The sequence below is a fragment of the Neovison vison genome, chromosome 7 (assembly GCF_020171115.1).
Source record: "Neovison vison isolate M4711 chromosome 7, ASM_NN_V1, whole genome shotgun sequence".
NCBI classification, from domain to species: domain Eukaryota; kingdom Metazoa; phylum Chordata; class Mammalia; order Carnivora; family Mustelidae; genus Neogale; species Neogale vison.
In genome coordinates, this window is record NC_058097.1 from 137,209,122 (window position 1) to 137,226,972 (window position 17,851).

A 17,851-nucleotide genomic window follows, 5' to 3' on the forward strand; every position below is an offset into this window, starting at 1 on the left:
AACAATAACAGAATGGATCTTAATTGATTTTCCTCGAGTAAAAACTGGAAAGTGGTTTTGTAAACCTATTTTTAATTTTCAGACTTGCCAAACTAAAATTATCTTTAATCTATATCCTAATAAGATAAATGAAAAGTAAGCAATTGATTGATATTATTTTGCCGTGTTAAATAAACTAAATTCTACATAAATCATTTTAATGTTTAATGAGTTTCTAAGACTATGCCACAAGTTTCCCAAAGATCTTCTTAGATTGTGATTCCAAACTGACCAGCCCAATGATAAATATTATAGCCTCTATTCTTTTTCTTTTTTGTGACATTAAACTAAAATTGCAGTACAGAAAATATTTTTATTTTAGAAAGCAAAATTATAAACAGTACTCCCCCAAAGAACTAAACCATTAGTATTCTACTCGAGTAAATATTTTTAAATTTAACTATCTACCTTACCTAATATTAGCTCAATGTAAAAAATTAATAGAAAAGTCAATGCCAGCTAAGCCATTAAATTATACAATTTATAGACCTCAAAGGTAGTAAACTCAATGTAAATAGAGTTCAGTTGCATAAGTATAAAAGTGAAAGTGACTATAAAAGTGTATACTGAAATAAAGAGGGACTGGCATGAGGTAGGGCAAGGATAAACCACAGTTCCCCAGACAAATAAAATTATTTTAATTTACCTTAAAAATGTCCCACTTGAAATATGGAAATAGAAATCCCTAAAGAGTAAAGTCATTAAAGTCATTTCCAATGCAGAGAAAAAAGAAATCTATAAACTAAAGTGATCTCAAATTATTAACAAGGTGTAAGCTGGGGGAAGTGGGTGGGGGGATGGGGTAACAGGGTAATGGATATTAAGGAGAGCATGTGATGTAAAAAGTACTGGGTATTATACAGGACTGATGAATCCACTGACTGCTACCTCTGAAACTAATAATACCTTATATGTTAATTAGCTGAATTTAAATAAAATTTTTAAAAAGAAGGTATAAGTCAGAGAGGATACATACCATATGATTTCACTTATATGTGGAATCTAAAAAACAAATGAATAAACAAGCAAACAAACAAAAAGCAGAACCAGACCCACAGATACCGAGAACTGCTGGTCAGCAGAAGGAAGGGAGGATGGAAAAATGGGTGAAGGGGAGTGGGAGATACAGGCTTCAAATTATGGAAAAGCAAGTAATGGTTATAAAAGGAACAGCACAGGGAACACAGTCAATTGTACTGTACTAGCATTGTATGGTGACAGATGGTAGCTGCTCTTGTGGTTAGCACAGCACAACCTATATAGACTTACAGAATCACCATATTGGTACACCCAAAACTAATGTAACATGTGCATCAACTATACTTCAGTAAAAATGAACATACATACATGTATACATACATACATACATTTGTTTAAGAAAATTTTTAAAGGATATTAATAAAATGTCACGGGCTTTTTGCAGTACTATGAATTCTTTTAAATAAAATAATGAACACTTCTTAAAGATCTGGCTTACAAAAATCTTAAACAAATTTCTTTAATTTTTTTTTTCAAGATTTTATTTATTTATTTGACAGAGAGAGATTACAAGTAGGCAAAGAGGCAAGCATAGAGAGAAAGAGGAGGAAGCAGGCTCCCTGCCAAGCCAGAGCCCAATGCGGGAATCAATCCCAGGACCCTGAGATCATGACGTGAGCCAAAGGCAGAGGTTTAGCCCACTGAGCCACCCAGGCACCCTCTTTAATATATTTTGAAACTACGATAAAAATTATTTCATTTAGTGCTCAATCATCAGTCCCCTTTTTAAATAAATTAGTGGCCAGAGTTTCTCTTACAGAGCTCAAAATCCCATGTTTCTCCAAAATTCTCTGTATATACTGCTTTTGTTTGGGTTTAAAGATAATAATGGTGCATGAATTTTCTGGTATGCAATCAGTGCTCTATTCTAGACTTCCGTTTTTCTAGCTATGAGCAGGACTAGCTAGTTTGCAAAAGTCTCTGTTCTAAAAGTAATATGCCATTACAAGTACTGCACCCTTGTTTAACTAATCTATACAGTTACTTCCAGGCCCTGCACAGATAAGTCCCTCAGTTCACAATCAGCTTCAGTATTGTTTCTTTTGCACTTCTTACTTACAGTAATCTGTAACACACAGAAAAACAGCCTAAGTGTTACACTTTAGTTCCTAATTCACACATAATACAACTCACATACTTGTCAGTATAAACTACAACTCACTGACACTATTCAAAAAGCAATCTCAGCCCTGTGGACTAAGTCTAATAAACTGGCTGGCAGAATGATGATTTCATTTTCTATCCTTAGACTCCTAAGCCATAGTCTCAGTAGTTTTTTCCCTTAATTTAGTTAAAAAATCTTAAAAAGGACTTTGGGAGGTCCATTATACTGAAGAATAATTAAAACCAAAAACTCACAAAAAGAATTTTGGTTCACTTAAAACACAGATGAATATTTGGAGTAAATATTAAGAAAATAGTCCAGTTGGGACCAGAATTTAAAAAGATAAATTTCAACACTTTCTTCAGCTGTTAACTGACAGGTCCATACTTCTCAGTAATTCAATTTTTTATAAATATTAACTTTTTTTTTTAAGATTTATTTATTTATTTATTTATTTTTTTGACAGAGAGATAGCACAAGTAGGCAGAGAGGCAGAGAGAGGAGGAAGCAGGCTCCCTGATGAGCAGAGAGCTGGATGCAGGGCTTGATCCCAGGACCCTGGGATCATGACCTGATCTGAAGGCAGAGGCTTTAACCCACTGAGCCACCCAGGCACCCCTAAATATTAACTTTAAAGGGCTTCATGAAATGTCATATCTTTTAATTATCTAGAGACCGCCAAGGACAGCGACAAGGCTGATTCAGGATTAGTGAATATTTGGCATTATACTAATTTTGGCTATACAATACATCCCGATAGCAGTAACATTGATAATGGTAACTCCCAACCCATAAGCACACATGTAAGTAAAAATAATAATAAAATAAAGTGGGAGAGAAAAACAGGCAAAGCCAGAGAAATGACATAAATGTGAGAAGTTCTAGTGCTATTCAACTAGCAACTCAGAAAGTACTTAAACTGTTTATGACTTTAGTTATTCAACTGGGTTATCACCATAAATCTACATAATATGTTTATACATTAATTGTTTAATCCAGCTTTACTGAGATAAAATAGTATATTTTATTTACTTATAGATAAAAATACTATTTTTTTAAAGATTTTATTTATTTATTTGACACAGAGAGAGAGCTCACAAGTAGGCAGAGAGGCAGTCAGAGAGAGAGAAGGGGAAGCAGGCTCCCTGCCGAGCAGAGAGCCCGATGCGGGGCTTAATCCCAGGACCCTGAGATCATGACCTGAGCAGAAGGCAGAGGCTTAACCCACTGAGCCACCCAGGTACCCCAGAAATATGATATTTTTAAGTTTAAGGTGTGTAATGTGATGACTTCATACATGTATATATTGCAAAATGACTACCACAATAAGGTTGTTAACATCTCCATCACCTAACATAATTTCTCTAATGGTGAAAACATTTAATATCTACTATCTTAGCAACTTTAAAGTATATAATATAATACTGGCAACTATAATCACAATGCTGTAAATTAAATCCCCAGAACTTATTAATTTGTACTCACTGACCAGCATCTAACCATCTCCTCTACCCTCATCCCAGCTCATGGCAACCACCATTCTACTCTGTTTCCACATCATCTGCTATTTTAGATTCCACATATAAGGGAAGTCATAAAGTATCCATCTTTCTTTATTTATTTCACTTTATAACACCTTAAATATCTGACATTCTCTTTTACAAATGGCAGTATTTCCTTCTCTTTTACAACTGAATAATATTCCATTATACATACATACCACATTTTCTTTACCCATTCATTCACTGAGAGACATGTAAGTTCTTTAAATGTCATGGCTCTGGCCAATACTGCTGCAATGAACATGGGAGTGTAAATGTACCTTCAAAATAATTATTCATTTTCTTCAGATACATATTTACAAGCACAACTGCTGGATCATTTGGTAGCTCTTTTAAATTTTTTGAGGAAGAGCCTATCTTTCACAATGGTTGTACCAATTTACATTACTACCAACAGTGCACAACTGTTTCTTTTTCTCCATCATCAACATTTATCTCTTGCCTTCTTGATAATGGCCTTTCTAGCAGGTGGGAGGTGATACCTAACTCTGGTTTTGATTTACATTCCCCTGACAATTAGGGATGTTGAGCATTATTTTGGGTACCTGTTGGCCACTATATGTCTTCCTAGGGCTTCCTTCCTATTCAAGTCCTCTGCCAAACTTTAATCAGATAATTATTTGATATTTGGTTTATGAATTCCTTATATATATTTTCGATATAAACTCCTTTTAATCAGATGTATGATTTACAAATAGAGAGAGAAATAAAAAAAAGAATCCCGTTTACAACTGCATCAAAGACAATGAAATACCCAGGAATAAATATAACCAGAAAGGTAAAAAACTTATATTCTGAAAACTATAATACACTGATGAAAGAAACTGAAGGCAACAAAATAAATGAAAAACAATACCATGATCAGGGACTGGAAAAATTAATATTATTATAATGTCCATACTACCCAAAGCAATCCATAGATCTAATGTAATCCCCATCAAAGTATAAATAGTATTTTTCACATAACTAGAACCAAAAAATCCTAAAATCTGCAGGGAACCAAAAAAGACTCCAAAAAAACAAGCAGTCCAAGATTTCAAATAGAATAAAGCAGGAGTTATCATAATCCTGGATTTCAAGATATATCTCAAAGCTGTAGTAATCACAACAGTATGGTACTGGCACAAAGGAGAAACATAGATCATCAGAACAGAATTGAGAGCCCAGAACTAAATCCACATATATATGGTGAATCAATCCTTGATAAAGGAGACAAGAGTATAACGGGTAAATGTCTTTTACCCATTCTCTTCCATAAATGGTGCTGGGTGAACTGGACAGCTACATGCAAAAGAATGAAACTGGACTACCTTCTTATCCATAAAAACAAACTCAAAATGGATTAAAACCCTAAATGTAAGACCTCAAGCCATAAAATCCCTAAAAGAAAACAAAGGCTGTAATCTCTTGGACATCAACCTTAGCAATATTTTTCTGGATTTCTCTACTAGGGCGAAGGACACAAAAGCAAAATAAACATTTGGGATTATATTAAACTAAAAAGCTTTTGCACAGTGAAGAAAACCATCAGCAAAACAAAAAGGCAGCCTACTGAATAGGAGACAATATCTGCAAAGGATATATCCAATAAGGGGTTAACATTCAAATTATATAAAGAACTCATAAAACTCAACGTCAAAAAATAACAATAATAATCTGATTTAAAAATGTGCAGAGGACCTGAATAGGCATTTCTCCAAAGAAGACACACAGATGGCTAAAAGACACATGAAAAGATGTTCAACATCACTAAACATTAGGGCAATGCGAATCATAATCACAATGATATCTCACCTCATTCTAGTCAGAATGGCTCATATCGAGAAGACAAAAAATAACAAGTGTCAGCAAAGATGTGGAAAAAAGGAAACACTTGTGTACTGTCAGAAGGACTGTAAATTAGTACAGCCATCCTAAAAAGGTATTGAGGTTCCTCAAGAAAGTAAAAACAGAAGCACCATTAATTCCACTTCTCAGTACTTCCTAGAAGAAAATGGAAATACCAATTTGAAAAGACACATGCACCTCTATGTCTATTGTGCTGTTATTTACAACAGCCGTGATGTGGACGCAACTAATGCCCACTGATACGTGGATAAAGGAGATGTGGTCTATACACACAATGGAATATTACTCAGACATAAAAAAAAGAATGAAATCTTGCTCTTTGTGACAATATGGACATAAAGCATATTATGCTAAGTGAAATAAGCCAGACAGAAAAAGACAAATACCAAATGATTTCACTTACATGTGGACTCTCAAAAACAAAACAAATGAACAAACTGAAAGAGAGACCGACTTATAAATACAGAGAATAAACTGACAGTTGCCAAAGGGAAGGAACAGGCAAAATGGGTGAAGAATTAAGAATTAGAAAATTCTATACTATATGTGGAAAACCCAAAAGACTCCACTCCAAAACTGCTAGAACTTGTACAGGAATTCAGTAAAGTGTCAGGTTATAAAATCAATGCACAGAAATCAGTTGCATTTCTCTACACCAACAACAAGACAGAAGAAAGAGAAATTAAGGAGTCAATCCCATTTACAACTGCACCCCAAACCATAAGATACCTAGGAATAAACCTAACCAAAGAGGCACAGAATCTATACTCTGAAAACTATAAAGTACTCATGAAAGAAATTGAGGAAGACACAAAGAAATGGAAAAATGTTCCATGCTCCTGGAATGGAAGAATAAATATTGTGAAAATGTCTATGCTACCCAAAGCAATCTACACATTTAATGCAATTCCTATCAAAGAACCATCCATCTTTTTCAAAGAAATGGAACAAATAATCCTAAAATTTATATGGAACCAAAAAAGACCTCGAATCGCCAAAGGGTTATTGAAAAAGAAAGCCAAAGTTGGTGGCATCACAATTCTGGACTTCAAGCTCTATTACAAAGCTGTCATCATCAAGACAGCATGGTGTTGGCACAAAAACAGACACATAGATCAGTGGAACAGAATAGAGAGCCCAGAAATAGACCCTCAACTCTATGGTCAACTAATCTTCGACAAAGCAGGAAAGAATGTCCAATGGAAAAAAGACAGCCTCTTCAATAAATGGTGTTGGGAAAATTGGACAGCCACATGCCGAAAAATGAAATTGGACCATTTCCTTACACCACACACAAAAATAGACTCAAAATGGATGAAGGACCTCAATGTGAGAAAGGAATCCATCAAAATCCTTGAGGAGAACACAGAGAGCAACCTCTTCGACCTCAGCCGCAGCAACATCTTCCTGGAAACATCGCCAAAGGCAAGGGAAGCAAGGGCAAAAATGAAATATTGGGATTTCATCAAGATCAAAAGCTTTTGCACAGCAAAGGAAACAGTTAACAAAATCAAAAGACAACTGACAGAATGGGAGAAGATATTTGCAAACGACATATCAGATAAAGGACTAGTGTCCAAAATCTATAAAGAACTTAGCAAACTCAACACCCAAAGAACAAATAATCCAATCAAGAAATGGGCAGAGGACATGAACAGACGTTTCTGCAAAGAAGACATCCAGATGGCCAAAAGACACATGAAAAAGTGCTCCATATCACTCGGCATCAGGGAAATACAAATCAAAACCACAATGAGATATCACCTCACACCAGTCAGAATGGCTAAAATCAACAAGTCAGGAAATGACAGATGCTGGCGAGGATGAGGAGAAAGGGGAACCCTCCTACATTGTTGGTGGGAATGCAAGCTGGTGCAACCACTCTGGAAAACAGCATGGAGGTTCCTCAAAATGTTGAAAATAGAACTGCCCTATGACCCAGCAATTGCACTACTGGGTATTTACCCTAAAGATACAAACGTAGTGATCCAAATGGGTACGTGCACCCGAATATTTATAGCAGCAATGTCCACAATAGCCAAATTATGGAAAGAACCTAGATGTCCATCAACAGATGAATGGATAAAGAAGATGTGGTATATATACACAATGGAATACTATGCAGCCATCAAAAGAAATGAAATCTTGCCATTTGCGACAACATGGATGGAACTAGAGCATATCATGCTTAGCGAAATAAGTCAAGCGGAGAAAGACAACTATCATATGATCTCCCTGATATGAGGGAGTGGTGATGCAACATGGGGGCTTAAGTGGGTAGGAGAAGAATCCATGAAACAAGATGGGATAGGGAGGGAGACAAACCATAAGTGACTCTTAATCTCACGAAACAAACTGTGGGTTGCTGGGGGGAGGGGGGTTGGGAGAAGGGGGGTAGGGTTATGGACATTGGGGAGGGTATGTGCTTTTGGGTAAATTGGAAGGGGAGATGAACCATGAGAGACTATGGACTCTGAAAAACAATCTGAGGGGTTTGAAGTGGCGGGGGGGGTGGGAGGTTGGGGTACCAGGTGGTGGGTATTATAGAGGGCACGGCTTGCATGGAGCACTGGGTGTGGTGAAAAAATAATGAATACTGTTTTTCTGAAAATAAATAAATTGGAAAAAAAAATAAATAAATAAATTCCCTCTAACTGGGCAGTAAATATATACCATAAATTTTGATATATTGTGCTTGCTTTTTTCTTCAGATCAAAACACTTTCTAGTTTCCCTTTTGATATCTTCTGAAGTATGTTTCATTCCAAATATTTGGGGATTTTTTAGTATCTCTTACTTGTTTCAAATTTAATTACACTGTGGCTAAACAACAAATTGTATAACTTGAATCCTTTCACACTTATTTTATAGTCCAGAATATGGTCAATCTTTTTTTTTTTTTAATATGGTCAATCTTAACAGCACTTGAAAATATGTACATTCTGTTGTATGATAGAGAATTCAAAAAATGTAAACTATATCAAGTTAGCTAATAGTGTTATTTAAGTGTTATTTTAATAGTGTTAATTTAAGTGTTATGCATTATTCTATAAGCATAATGATTTTCTTTTGACCATGTCTATCAACTATTAAGAAAAGAATGCTATAGGCTCCAAGTATCATTGTGAATCTGTGTATTTCTCACTGCAGTCCTGTCGGTTTTTGCTTTATTTATTTTGAAGATTTCTTATTAGGCACATAAACATTTAGGATTATTATATCCCAAATACTATAAAAACCTTACATCACATTTCAATTCCTCCCTCTTGAACTTTTTACTATTGTTGCCATATTTTACCCTTACATATGCTATAACCTCACAGACTACATTGCTATTATTTTTACAATTATAATTTTAAAGGGATATATATAAAGTATTTTTTAAATTTACCTATATAGTTACCATTTCCAGTGATCTTCATTTCTTTGTGTAGATTTAGATATACAACTGTTAGCATTTTCTTGAATACTTCTTGACAAACTTCAACATTTCCTCTACTACAGGTCTGCTGGTGATGAATTCCTTCAGGCCTCCATGTCTGAAAAAGTCTTTATCTTTGTTTTTTTATGAACATTTTTCTAGAGGTACCTGGGTGGCTCAGTCAATTAAGCCTCTGACTCCTGATTTTAGCTCAGGTCATGATCTTAGGGTCCTGAGCCCCACATGGGGCTCCAAACGCAGCACAAAATCTTCTTGTCCCTCTTCCTCTGCTCCTTTCCCTGCTCCTTCTCTCCCTCGCTCTCCAATTAGTAAGCAAATAAATAAATAAACAAAAACAAACAAAATCTTCAAAGATATTTTTCTAGGTATACAACTCTAGGTTGACAGCTCCTTTTTTTCAGTTCTTTAAAGATGTTGCTTAACTGTCTTCTGCTCTGCATTATGCCAAAATGAGAGATTTGCTATCATCATCTGTGTTCCTCAAAATAAAATGTTTCTCTTTTTTTTTTAATGCTTTCAAGATTTTTTTCTTTATCACTGGGTTAAATAACTATAATACAGTTTCCTTCCTGTTGCCAGGGTGCTTAAGGTTAATTAAGCTTCTTGGACATGACGGCTTACTTTTTAACAAGTTTGAGGCACTTTTATTCATTATCTCTCCAAATGCTTTCACTGACCCTCCTGCCCTCCCTCTTACAGAGACTTCATATGCATATCAGCCTTTTCAAGTTGTCATATTAGATCACTAATATTCTGTTCCTATTTTTTTATTTTCTCTTGGTGTTTCATTTTGGATAGTTTCTATTGTTATGCCTTCAGGTTCACTAATCTTTTCTGCAAGTTCTAACATGCCATTAATCCTACCCTGTGTATTTTTCATCTCAGATGTTACAGTTTTCATCTTTAGAAGTTTAATTTGGATCTCTTTTATATCTTCCATATCTGCTTAACATGTTCAATATCTCTCCTAGGTTCCTGAGTTTATGTAATACAATAATAACTACCATTCTGAAGTCCTTGTCTACTAATTCTATCATAGGTATCACTTCTGAGTTGGTTTCAAATGATTGATTTCTCTCATCATTATTGGCCTTTTCCCTAATTCTTTTCATGTCTGGCAATTTTTCATTGTATGCCAGACATTGTGATTTTTATCTTATTGATTGTTGTATATTTTTGTGTTCCCATAATTTTCTTTAGATTTATTTTGGGATACAGTCATTTGGAAACAGATCCTTTCACATCTTACTGTTTGTTTTGTTGTGGTGGTGGTGGTAGTGGTGGTTATTTTAGTTGGGCCCAAAGCAGTTTAGTTAGGGCTAATTTTGCCCCATTCTGAGGTAAAACCCTTTTAATGCTTCTAATGATTTCTAATGTTTCTAACTCTTCACAGTGCCTTGGAAATTATGAAATTTTCCACTCTTAATGATGGGAACAGTAACCATTCCTAGCCCTGCAGGAGCTCAGGGAATTTTTTTTTTTTCCTCTCTAATGGGTTTGGCTGGTTCTTTCCCCAACCTCAGCAGATTCCTCACATGCATGCACCAATCAGAAGTCACCTGTTTGCTGGGATCCTCTGCACATCTCTGCACATCGTTCTCCTCTCCCACCTGCAAACTTTGTTTGTCTCCTTGGAATCCTGGCTATATCTTCTCAACTCTGGGGCACAGTCAGGCTCAGTTTTATACCCCTTCTCCATGGCCTAGAAATGCTCTCCGCATAGGAAGCCAAAGCAATCACTGGGCTCATCTTGTTAGTTTCCAATCTTTCAGGATCACTATTCTTCACTACTTAATACACAACGTTTTGAAAACTGTTATTTCTTTTGTTTTGTCAGGGGGTTTTTTTGTTGTTGTTTCAGGCAGAAGGGTAAATCTGTTCCCTGTTACTCCAATTTGGCCTGCATCAGAAGTCATCTTCTATTTTAAACATGGTCAACATACAAGTTTTATAACATTTTTAGATAATCCCAATATATACAGTCTGTTTTGTTGTTTATTTGTTTCTGTCAGATATTGATCTTGGTGCCTTGTTTTCTTAAGTGCTTGATTATTTTTGACTACAAAAAAAAAAAAATGAAGAAGGACTTCTGCTTCTAGGAAGATCCAGCATACATCTTTTCCTTACATCCACTAATTACAACTAAAAACCCTGGACATTAGATATAAAGCAAACATTAAAAACTGAAAATTGAGACGAGAGCAGATCATCTACAGATCATATAATCCAAAGAATGACATGGTGGTAAGTAGCCTTGTATATTCCAGTCTTAGATCTGAAGAAGCCTGGCAAACTAGAAATGCTAATAAGCACAGACCAAAATCTACTCTGTCTTGCTAAAGGACCAATATAAAGGCAGTCTATCAAAACACAAACTTCTGAACAATAACCACTCTACTCCAGCCAAATACAACAACAACAAAAAGGAAAAAAAAAAAAAAACCCTGTGACCCAACCCCCAGCAATGACCAAATGATCACCCTCACAAAGCTATACTAGGGACTCTAACACCTCCAATGAGGAAGAGTCAGAGTACACGAAGTACTAAGTCAGAGAATACCAATGCCAAGTACAGTCAGAGAATTACCACATACCAAGACTTCCATCCTACTGGCTGATAACTAGGCCTCCGCTTCCCTACCCCCATCTCGGGGTGTCAGCAGAGACCATGCCTGTAGTAAAGAGGAGCTACAATCCCCCTTCAGAGGTCAATGGAAGCCCAATGCTTAATATATGGGTTGGTTTTATATCTTGCATTTTCCTTTCTTATACACTGCTTTTGTCTCTTTTATTTATATTCCTTGATAAAATTCTGCTTCATATCTGCTTTTTTTAGATGTACTTATTTTTATCAGTTGTCCTTTGCATTTGTCTCTTTTAATTTCCTTATATTTTATATTATCTTTCTCAAGCAAAAAAAATAATAATAATAATAAACCTGGATGATGAAGACTAGTTATGATGATAAGCTATACCCAAAAACAAATTACAGTCTTTTTCCTTTGGTCTAACCGACCTTGCAGTAGTACTCCAAGTCATTTATAGCAGAGCCCCTAATACTTTCAAGGTTTAACCTCCAACCTTAAAATCCCTAAGATGATTAATTAAATTATTTATATAGAAACAAGTGGCTCAGTGGGTTAAAGCCTCTTGACTTCGGCTCAGGTCATGATCCCAGGGTCCTGGGATCGAGCCCCGCATTGGGCTCTCTGCCCAGCGGGGAGCCTGCTTCCTCATCTCTCTCTATCTGCCTTGTGATCTCTGTCTGTCAAATAAATAAATAAATCTTTTTAAAAAAAAAGAAAGAAAGGAAGGAAGAAAGAAAAAGAAACACAAGACAAAATTCTCTCCTAAACTAACAAAAATTCTATCTTAAGCAACTTATACACAGTGAGGGGGGAAAAAACAACAAATAAAACAATTTCAGTGCTTATCAATGCCACAAAAAAAGGTAAGATTAGGAGTTACAAAATAGAGAGGTGAGGGCAACTTGTTTAACTATGATAGTAAGAAAGGGCTTTCTCACCAGGTGACAGTGGGTCAACTAGGTAAGGAGGAGATGCTAGACAAGAAATTTAGGGAAACAGATTTCCAAGCAAAAAGAAAAGCAAATGTTAACGCTGTAAAAGAATAAGCTTCAAGTGTTCAAGAGACAGAAAGAAAGCCAATGTAAAGAATGAGACGAAAAAGTAGAAGTCAGAGCCTTGTAAGCCGGAGTAAGGCGTTTGAATTCTATTTGGTGTCTAGTGGGAAGGGAAGGTTTTTCTGAGTTTTAAGCAGAAGATCAACATGCTGTAATCTGTATTTACAATGACTCTCACTTCCACATATGGAAGAGAAACTACAGGAAGACAAGAGTGGAAAAATGGAAACAAGAGATGTTAGGGCTCGGACTACAGTTATAACTGGAGGTGGCGGGTCACTTTAAGATCTAGAATATATTTCAGAAGTGGAATAAGATTTCCTACAGGACTGAAGTGAGAGTCTAAAGAGAAGAAAGAGTGAGAACTCTAAATTTCTGGCCTGAGCAACTGGACGGATGGATGATGACATATGCTCCAGAGGGAAGGCTTAAGGGAGCAATTTGAGAAAGGATGCTTGTAATTGTTTTTTTAACTTAATACTTTCAGTTTCTTTCTTTCAAGTTCACCTGTCAAATTTCTCCAACTAGTTTACAATCCATTTTGTATTTCTTTTGTATCCTTATGTGCACAGCACAGTATTGATATATAATAAGTAGCTGCTAAATCTAATTAAATTCAAGTGGCCTTATAAGAAAACATACGAATCAACATTTTCAAACCTTATGTTTAAAAAATCAAATACAGATGTTTTAATCAAGGACACTGCATGTTTAAAATTAAAACACAAATGCTAGAAGCGGGCCTACTAAATATATATTTACAATTTTAAAGCACATGCACTGTTGAATGCTTGGTTGCATAAATGAAATTGCAGAGAAAAGTTTTCAAACGGACCTATATAGAAAGATTTTTAAATGTCATAAATTATAAATTAAACTAAACATAAATGAACTACACCTAACATCACATTTTAAACAACTGTTAGCAGTATATGATGAACTTTGAAAGACTGGAACCCTGTCATTGTCACAATACACATAATAAAGGGAAATCTTATCAATGCAAACTTTTATGTGTTCTCTTTAAAATAATATTGTGGCGAAGTTGAATCTAAGCAGCTGGTGTTCTTGTTGTAATTAGTTTTAGTACATTAGCCCCAAAAAAACATCTCCACCATTTTAGAGCCCTATCTTTGGCAGAAGCTAGAGAAAATATTTAATTCTTTACACCTTGTCTATACTTTTCATATATTTCACCCTTTAACAACTAATTCACTATCAATTCTAAAAAGCTAAAAAAAAAAAACTATACTATTTTTTAAGTTATACACTTTTCCTTCCAAAATTGCTAACAAACACATAACAAGAAACCATTCTCAGACAGCTAGTAAGTCAATTGCCTTAAGTTTGTAATTCTTAAAACTGCTAGCTAATCCTTAAGGCTAAAAACTACTGATCTAATAACTGAGACTTGCCAGGGCTTACTGACAGATACCATGCGTAATAAGAGTAACTGTAAGATAAGATAAGATATTCAGATAATAACAAAAGCTCTAATGGAAATGCCCTTTATTGGGCACCTGGGTGGCTCATTGATTAAGCAACTGCCTTCTGCTGGGGTCATGATCCCGGAGTCCCAGGATCTGTCCCACATGGGGCTCCCAGCTCCATGGGGAGTCTGCTTCTCCCTCTGACCTTCTCCCCTCTCATGCTCTCTCTCACTCTCTCGCTCTCAAATAAATAAATAAATAAATCTTTTTTAAAAAGAAAGAAAGAAATGCCCTTTACTTAGAGTATCTGACTCTTCACCTGTTCTCTATAACTAACACAAACACAACTAGCAGAAGGTATACTCAAAATTGCATAGCACAAACACTAGACTGTTTTCTGCTTTGAGACAACTATCAACATATTCCTCTCCCAAGTAAAGCAGAAGGTCCCTCAGAAGGAGAAACCATATAACCTTGCTTATTTTAATGACTCCAATTGCACTTACAGTGTCTAACACAGTAGATGCTCAACAGTTCTTATCCTTTTTTGGCTCCTAAACCTTGACCCCAGCTTGGCAATCCTTGGAAAGGTAAGAATTTTGTCCCATGGTCACCAATGACATGTCTCAAAGATAGAGCTGCCTCCAAGTTCCCTCCTTTCTTCAAGGTTCAAGTCCCATGTAATTCATAAAACTTTCTGATTGCTCCTGCCCAAAGCTAACTTCCTTTTCTAAAGTTTAAAAGACTGTATTGTCTTATCACATATTCGACATAAATGTACTATCTTGTATTATTAATTTACCTATTCATTTTAAATTCAGATCTAGATATACCTTGTACCCTCAACAAAATTAATTTTGAGAACAGAATAAAGGTTTATATTTGTGGCCCAATACATCAAAAGTGCTGTGCATGCAGTAAACATTTACTAATAAAAATTACAATAAAGACAATATGAAGCCAGTTCTGCATATTCTTCCAGCTTGTACTCATTCAAAGGCAGTCAATGCCTTTGAAATCTCCTGGTCAAAATGACTAAGAACAGGTAACTATCGTAACCAAAAATAACAAGATGATATTGCTACTAACCAAACAGTTATTATCTCATTGTCTCCGAACATTTTGAGGGGGGCTGTATATATACGTATACATATGAAACGAACCCATTATCACAAAGATATAAAAAGAAGTGGAAAGGTAAGAGTACAACCTCCAAAAACTGATTATTTAATAGCATGAGCAATAAAACTATACAGCACAGTAACAACAGATGTCACAAAATAATATGTCCCCAATTTTTGAAAAAGGATATATAATGTGGATTGTGAATGTGCATCTATGTCCATGCATTTATGTATACACACTGGAGGAGAAGGAAGGACATAAAAAACACCAAACTGGTAATAATTACTACATGGTAAAATTACAGATGATTTTTACGTTGTTTTTTAATGCTCTTCTGTCTTTTCCAAATCAGAAATACATACCTAATACAATAAATAATTTTAAAATAAAAGCTCCTCACATTTCAAAATACTGTTGTTGATGTTATAAGCCAACAACTTAGTCTAGTAAGCAAAAAATCAAGTGATAGAATAAAGTTATTTCTTAAAGCTGAGTTCAGTCTCTCTGAAAATATTTAAATCTTCACCTACTCTGCACCAACTACTCTCCTACTAAAGAAACAGCTTTATAGAAATAGTATAAATAAAAGGCTCTATTTAGATAAAGAAAATCAAGCTTATTGGGTTATCACTGGTACCCAGAATATATTATATCTAAGTTCACTTTCCTTTAAACATGGTCAAAGTCTGTTTAAAAGACCTTCAATCTCATTAAAATTTTGTAGGTAATGATAAAAAAAAATCCTTAATAAAAGATCAAAATTAAGTTTTGATTCTTGTCATAAAAGGAAGGTTCTCTATCTTAACTTAAATACATCAATATAATTTTGATACTACTACAATTTTGTAAGTTATTTCTACTAGGGGAAACGGAGGGTATATGAGATCTCTTTAGTATTTGTTACAGCTACATATGAAGCTATGTATGATTCCTTCAACTAAAGGCTTATTATTTAAAAATATATTAATATGTTATAATATATTGATATAATATATTAGGGCAATCTCCTACATTGATTATATCAAACAAAGTCAAAATCTTCTCTCCAGGAATTAACAACCTAAACCAGGCACACACACAAAAAAAGGTTATGAAACTTTACTTAGAATTTAAAGGTAAGTATTTAAATACAGATGTTATTTGGGTATTAAAGTATATACCATGTGGTAGTTATAGAAAAGCATGTTCATAGTTAAAGGAAAAAAAAAACATTAAAACTCAAATCTATTCTAGCATGAAGGAGAAATAGTTCTATGTTTCTTGAAAAGTGAGAAAGAAGAGCAACACCCACAATAGGTTGGTGTCACTATTATGGTTCTCACAATGTGCTATAATCTATATTCCAGTCCTTTCCAAACATTATTATTTCTACTGTGACTTCTTCACTAACCAGCAAACTCCACAAGTATAAGAACCATCTTCATCTTGTCTATCAGCAGACAGCATGGTAACAGACATATGATAAATGCAGAGCAAAAATTAAATTATTTTATACCTGAAATGAGTATTTAAATAGAACTTTGAACTATTTTCCCTTGTTAGAGAATTCAAGAATCCTCAGATAAAGAAGTATTTTTTTCTTAGCTGAATTTCTCAATGTTGCCTATTAATTCTATTAAGCAACTTTAAACTTTTTTCATATAAATGTATTTTTAATAATGGACTTAATAATGAAAATTATATAATCTTGATTATATAGTTACCATAAAGAATATTAGACTAGACAACACTGATTTCATTCTTATAAACTTTGAAATTTAGAAGACCCACTAATTATGTTATTAAATATACTCGGTTTGGAGATGGGACCAATGTTCTAATGTCCAAGAATAATGACATCACAAAAGCTCATCCTTAAATCATTTTCCCATAAGAAATGGCAAGAGAAGCAGAGTATGAAATGAAATTAAAGATATAGAGAAAGACATAGAGATATATATCCTATCAAAGATGAAGATCTACACTTAAAGAAAAGAATAGTCATGAAGGGCAAAGGGCAGTGAATCACTTTCTTCCTGAAATAAATGGAAATAAGTCACATATGATAGGAATAAATAGATGGCATCAAGGTTCTTTTAAACATTTAAGACTATCCCTCAAAACAGAGACAAGATCTTCTGAAATTTCAGTACCTTTCTTTCCCTTTTTTTTTTTAAGGGAACTTGATTTAAAAAAGAAAGATAAAAAAAAGTACATGGGAAAACTTCAAAAGCAACAACAACAACAACAAAAAAGTAATTACTTACCAAATTGGCCATATAAATTGTGAGCAGCCCTCTCCTGCAAATAATTTTAAAAAGAGAGTTAGATTAAGCATCCATATGACTTAATACTCACTTTATCATTTTTTTAGAAATCAAAACGATTATCAGGAGGAGTTAAGAAAAAAGACAGATTACACTGAACTTAGTTTTCAGTACCCTAACAACTAGATCTAAATAAACAAGTCGTTCTGTTCAGTGCTCATTAAACATTCTATTTTGGTGGCCATTAACTGAAATAATTTAATTATATTGCCTTATAATTATTAACTAGATTAAATATAATGGTCATTTCACAATATATACCATTATTGAATGATTATGTTGTATACTTGAAACTAATATAATGTTATGTGTTA

General features: G+C 34.5%; 1 protein-coding gene across 2 annotated transcripts in view; it reads right to left on the reverse strand.

The window, feature by feature from the left end:
* The window catches only part of TMEM135 (transmembrane protein 135), a 256,778-nt gene that overhangs the window by 191,304 nt on the left and 47,623 nt on the right, over nt 1-17,851 (reverse strand). For both annotated transcript variants that reach the window (XM_044258354.1, XM_044258353.1), the window contains exon 4: nt 17,478-17,511. In XM_044258354.1, coding sequence (XP_044114289.1) covers nt 17,478-17,511 — 34 coding nt within the window. The remainder of the gene's footprint in view (nt 1-17,477; nt 17,512-17,851) is intronic.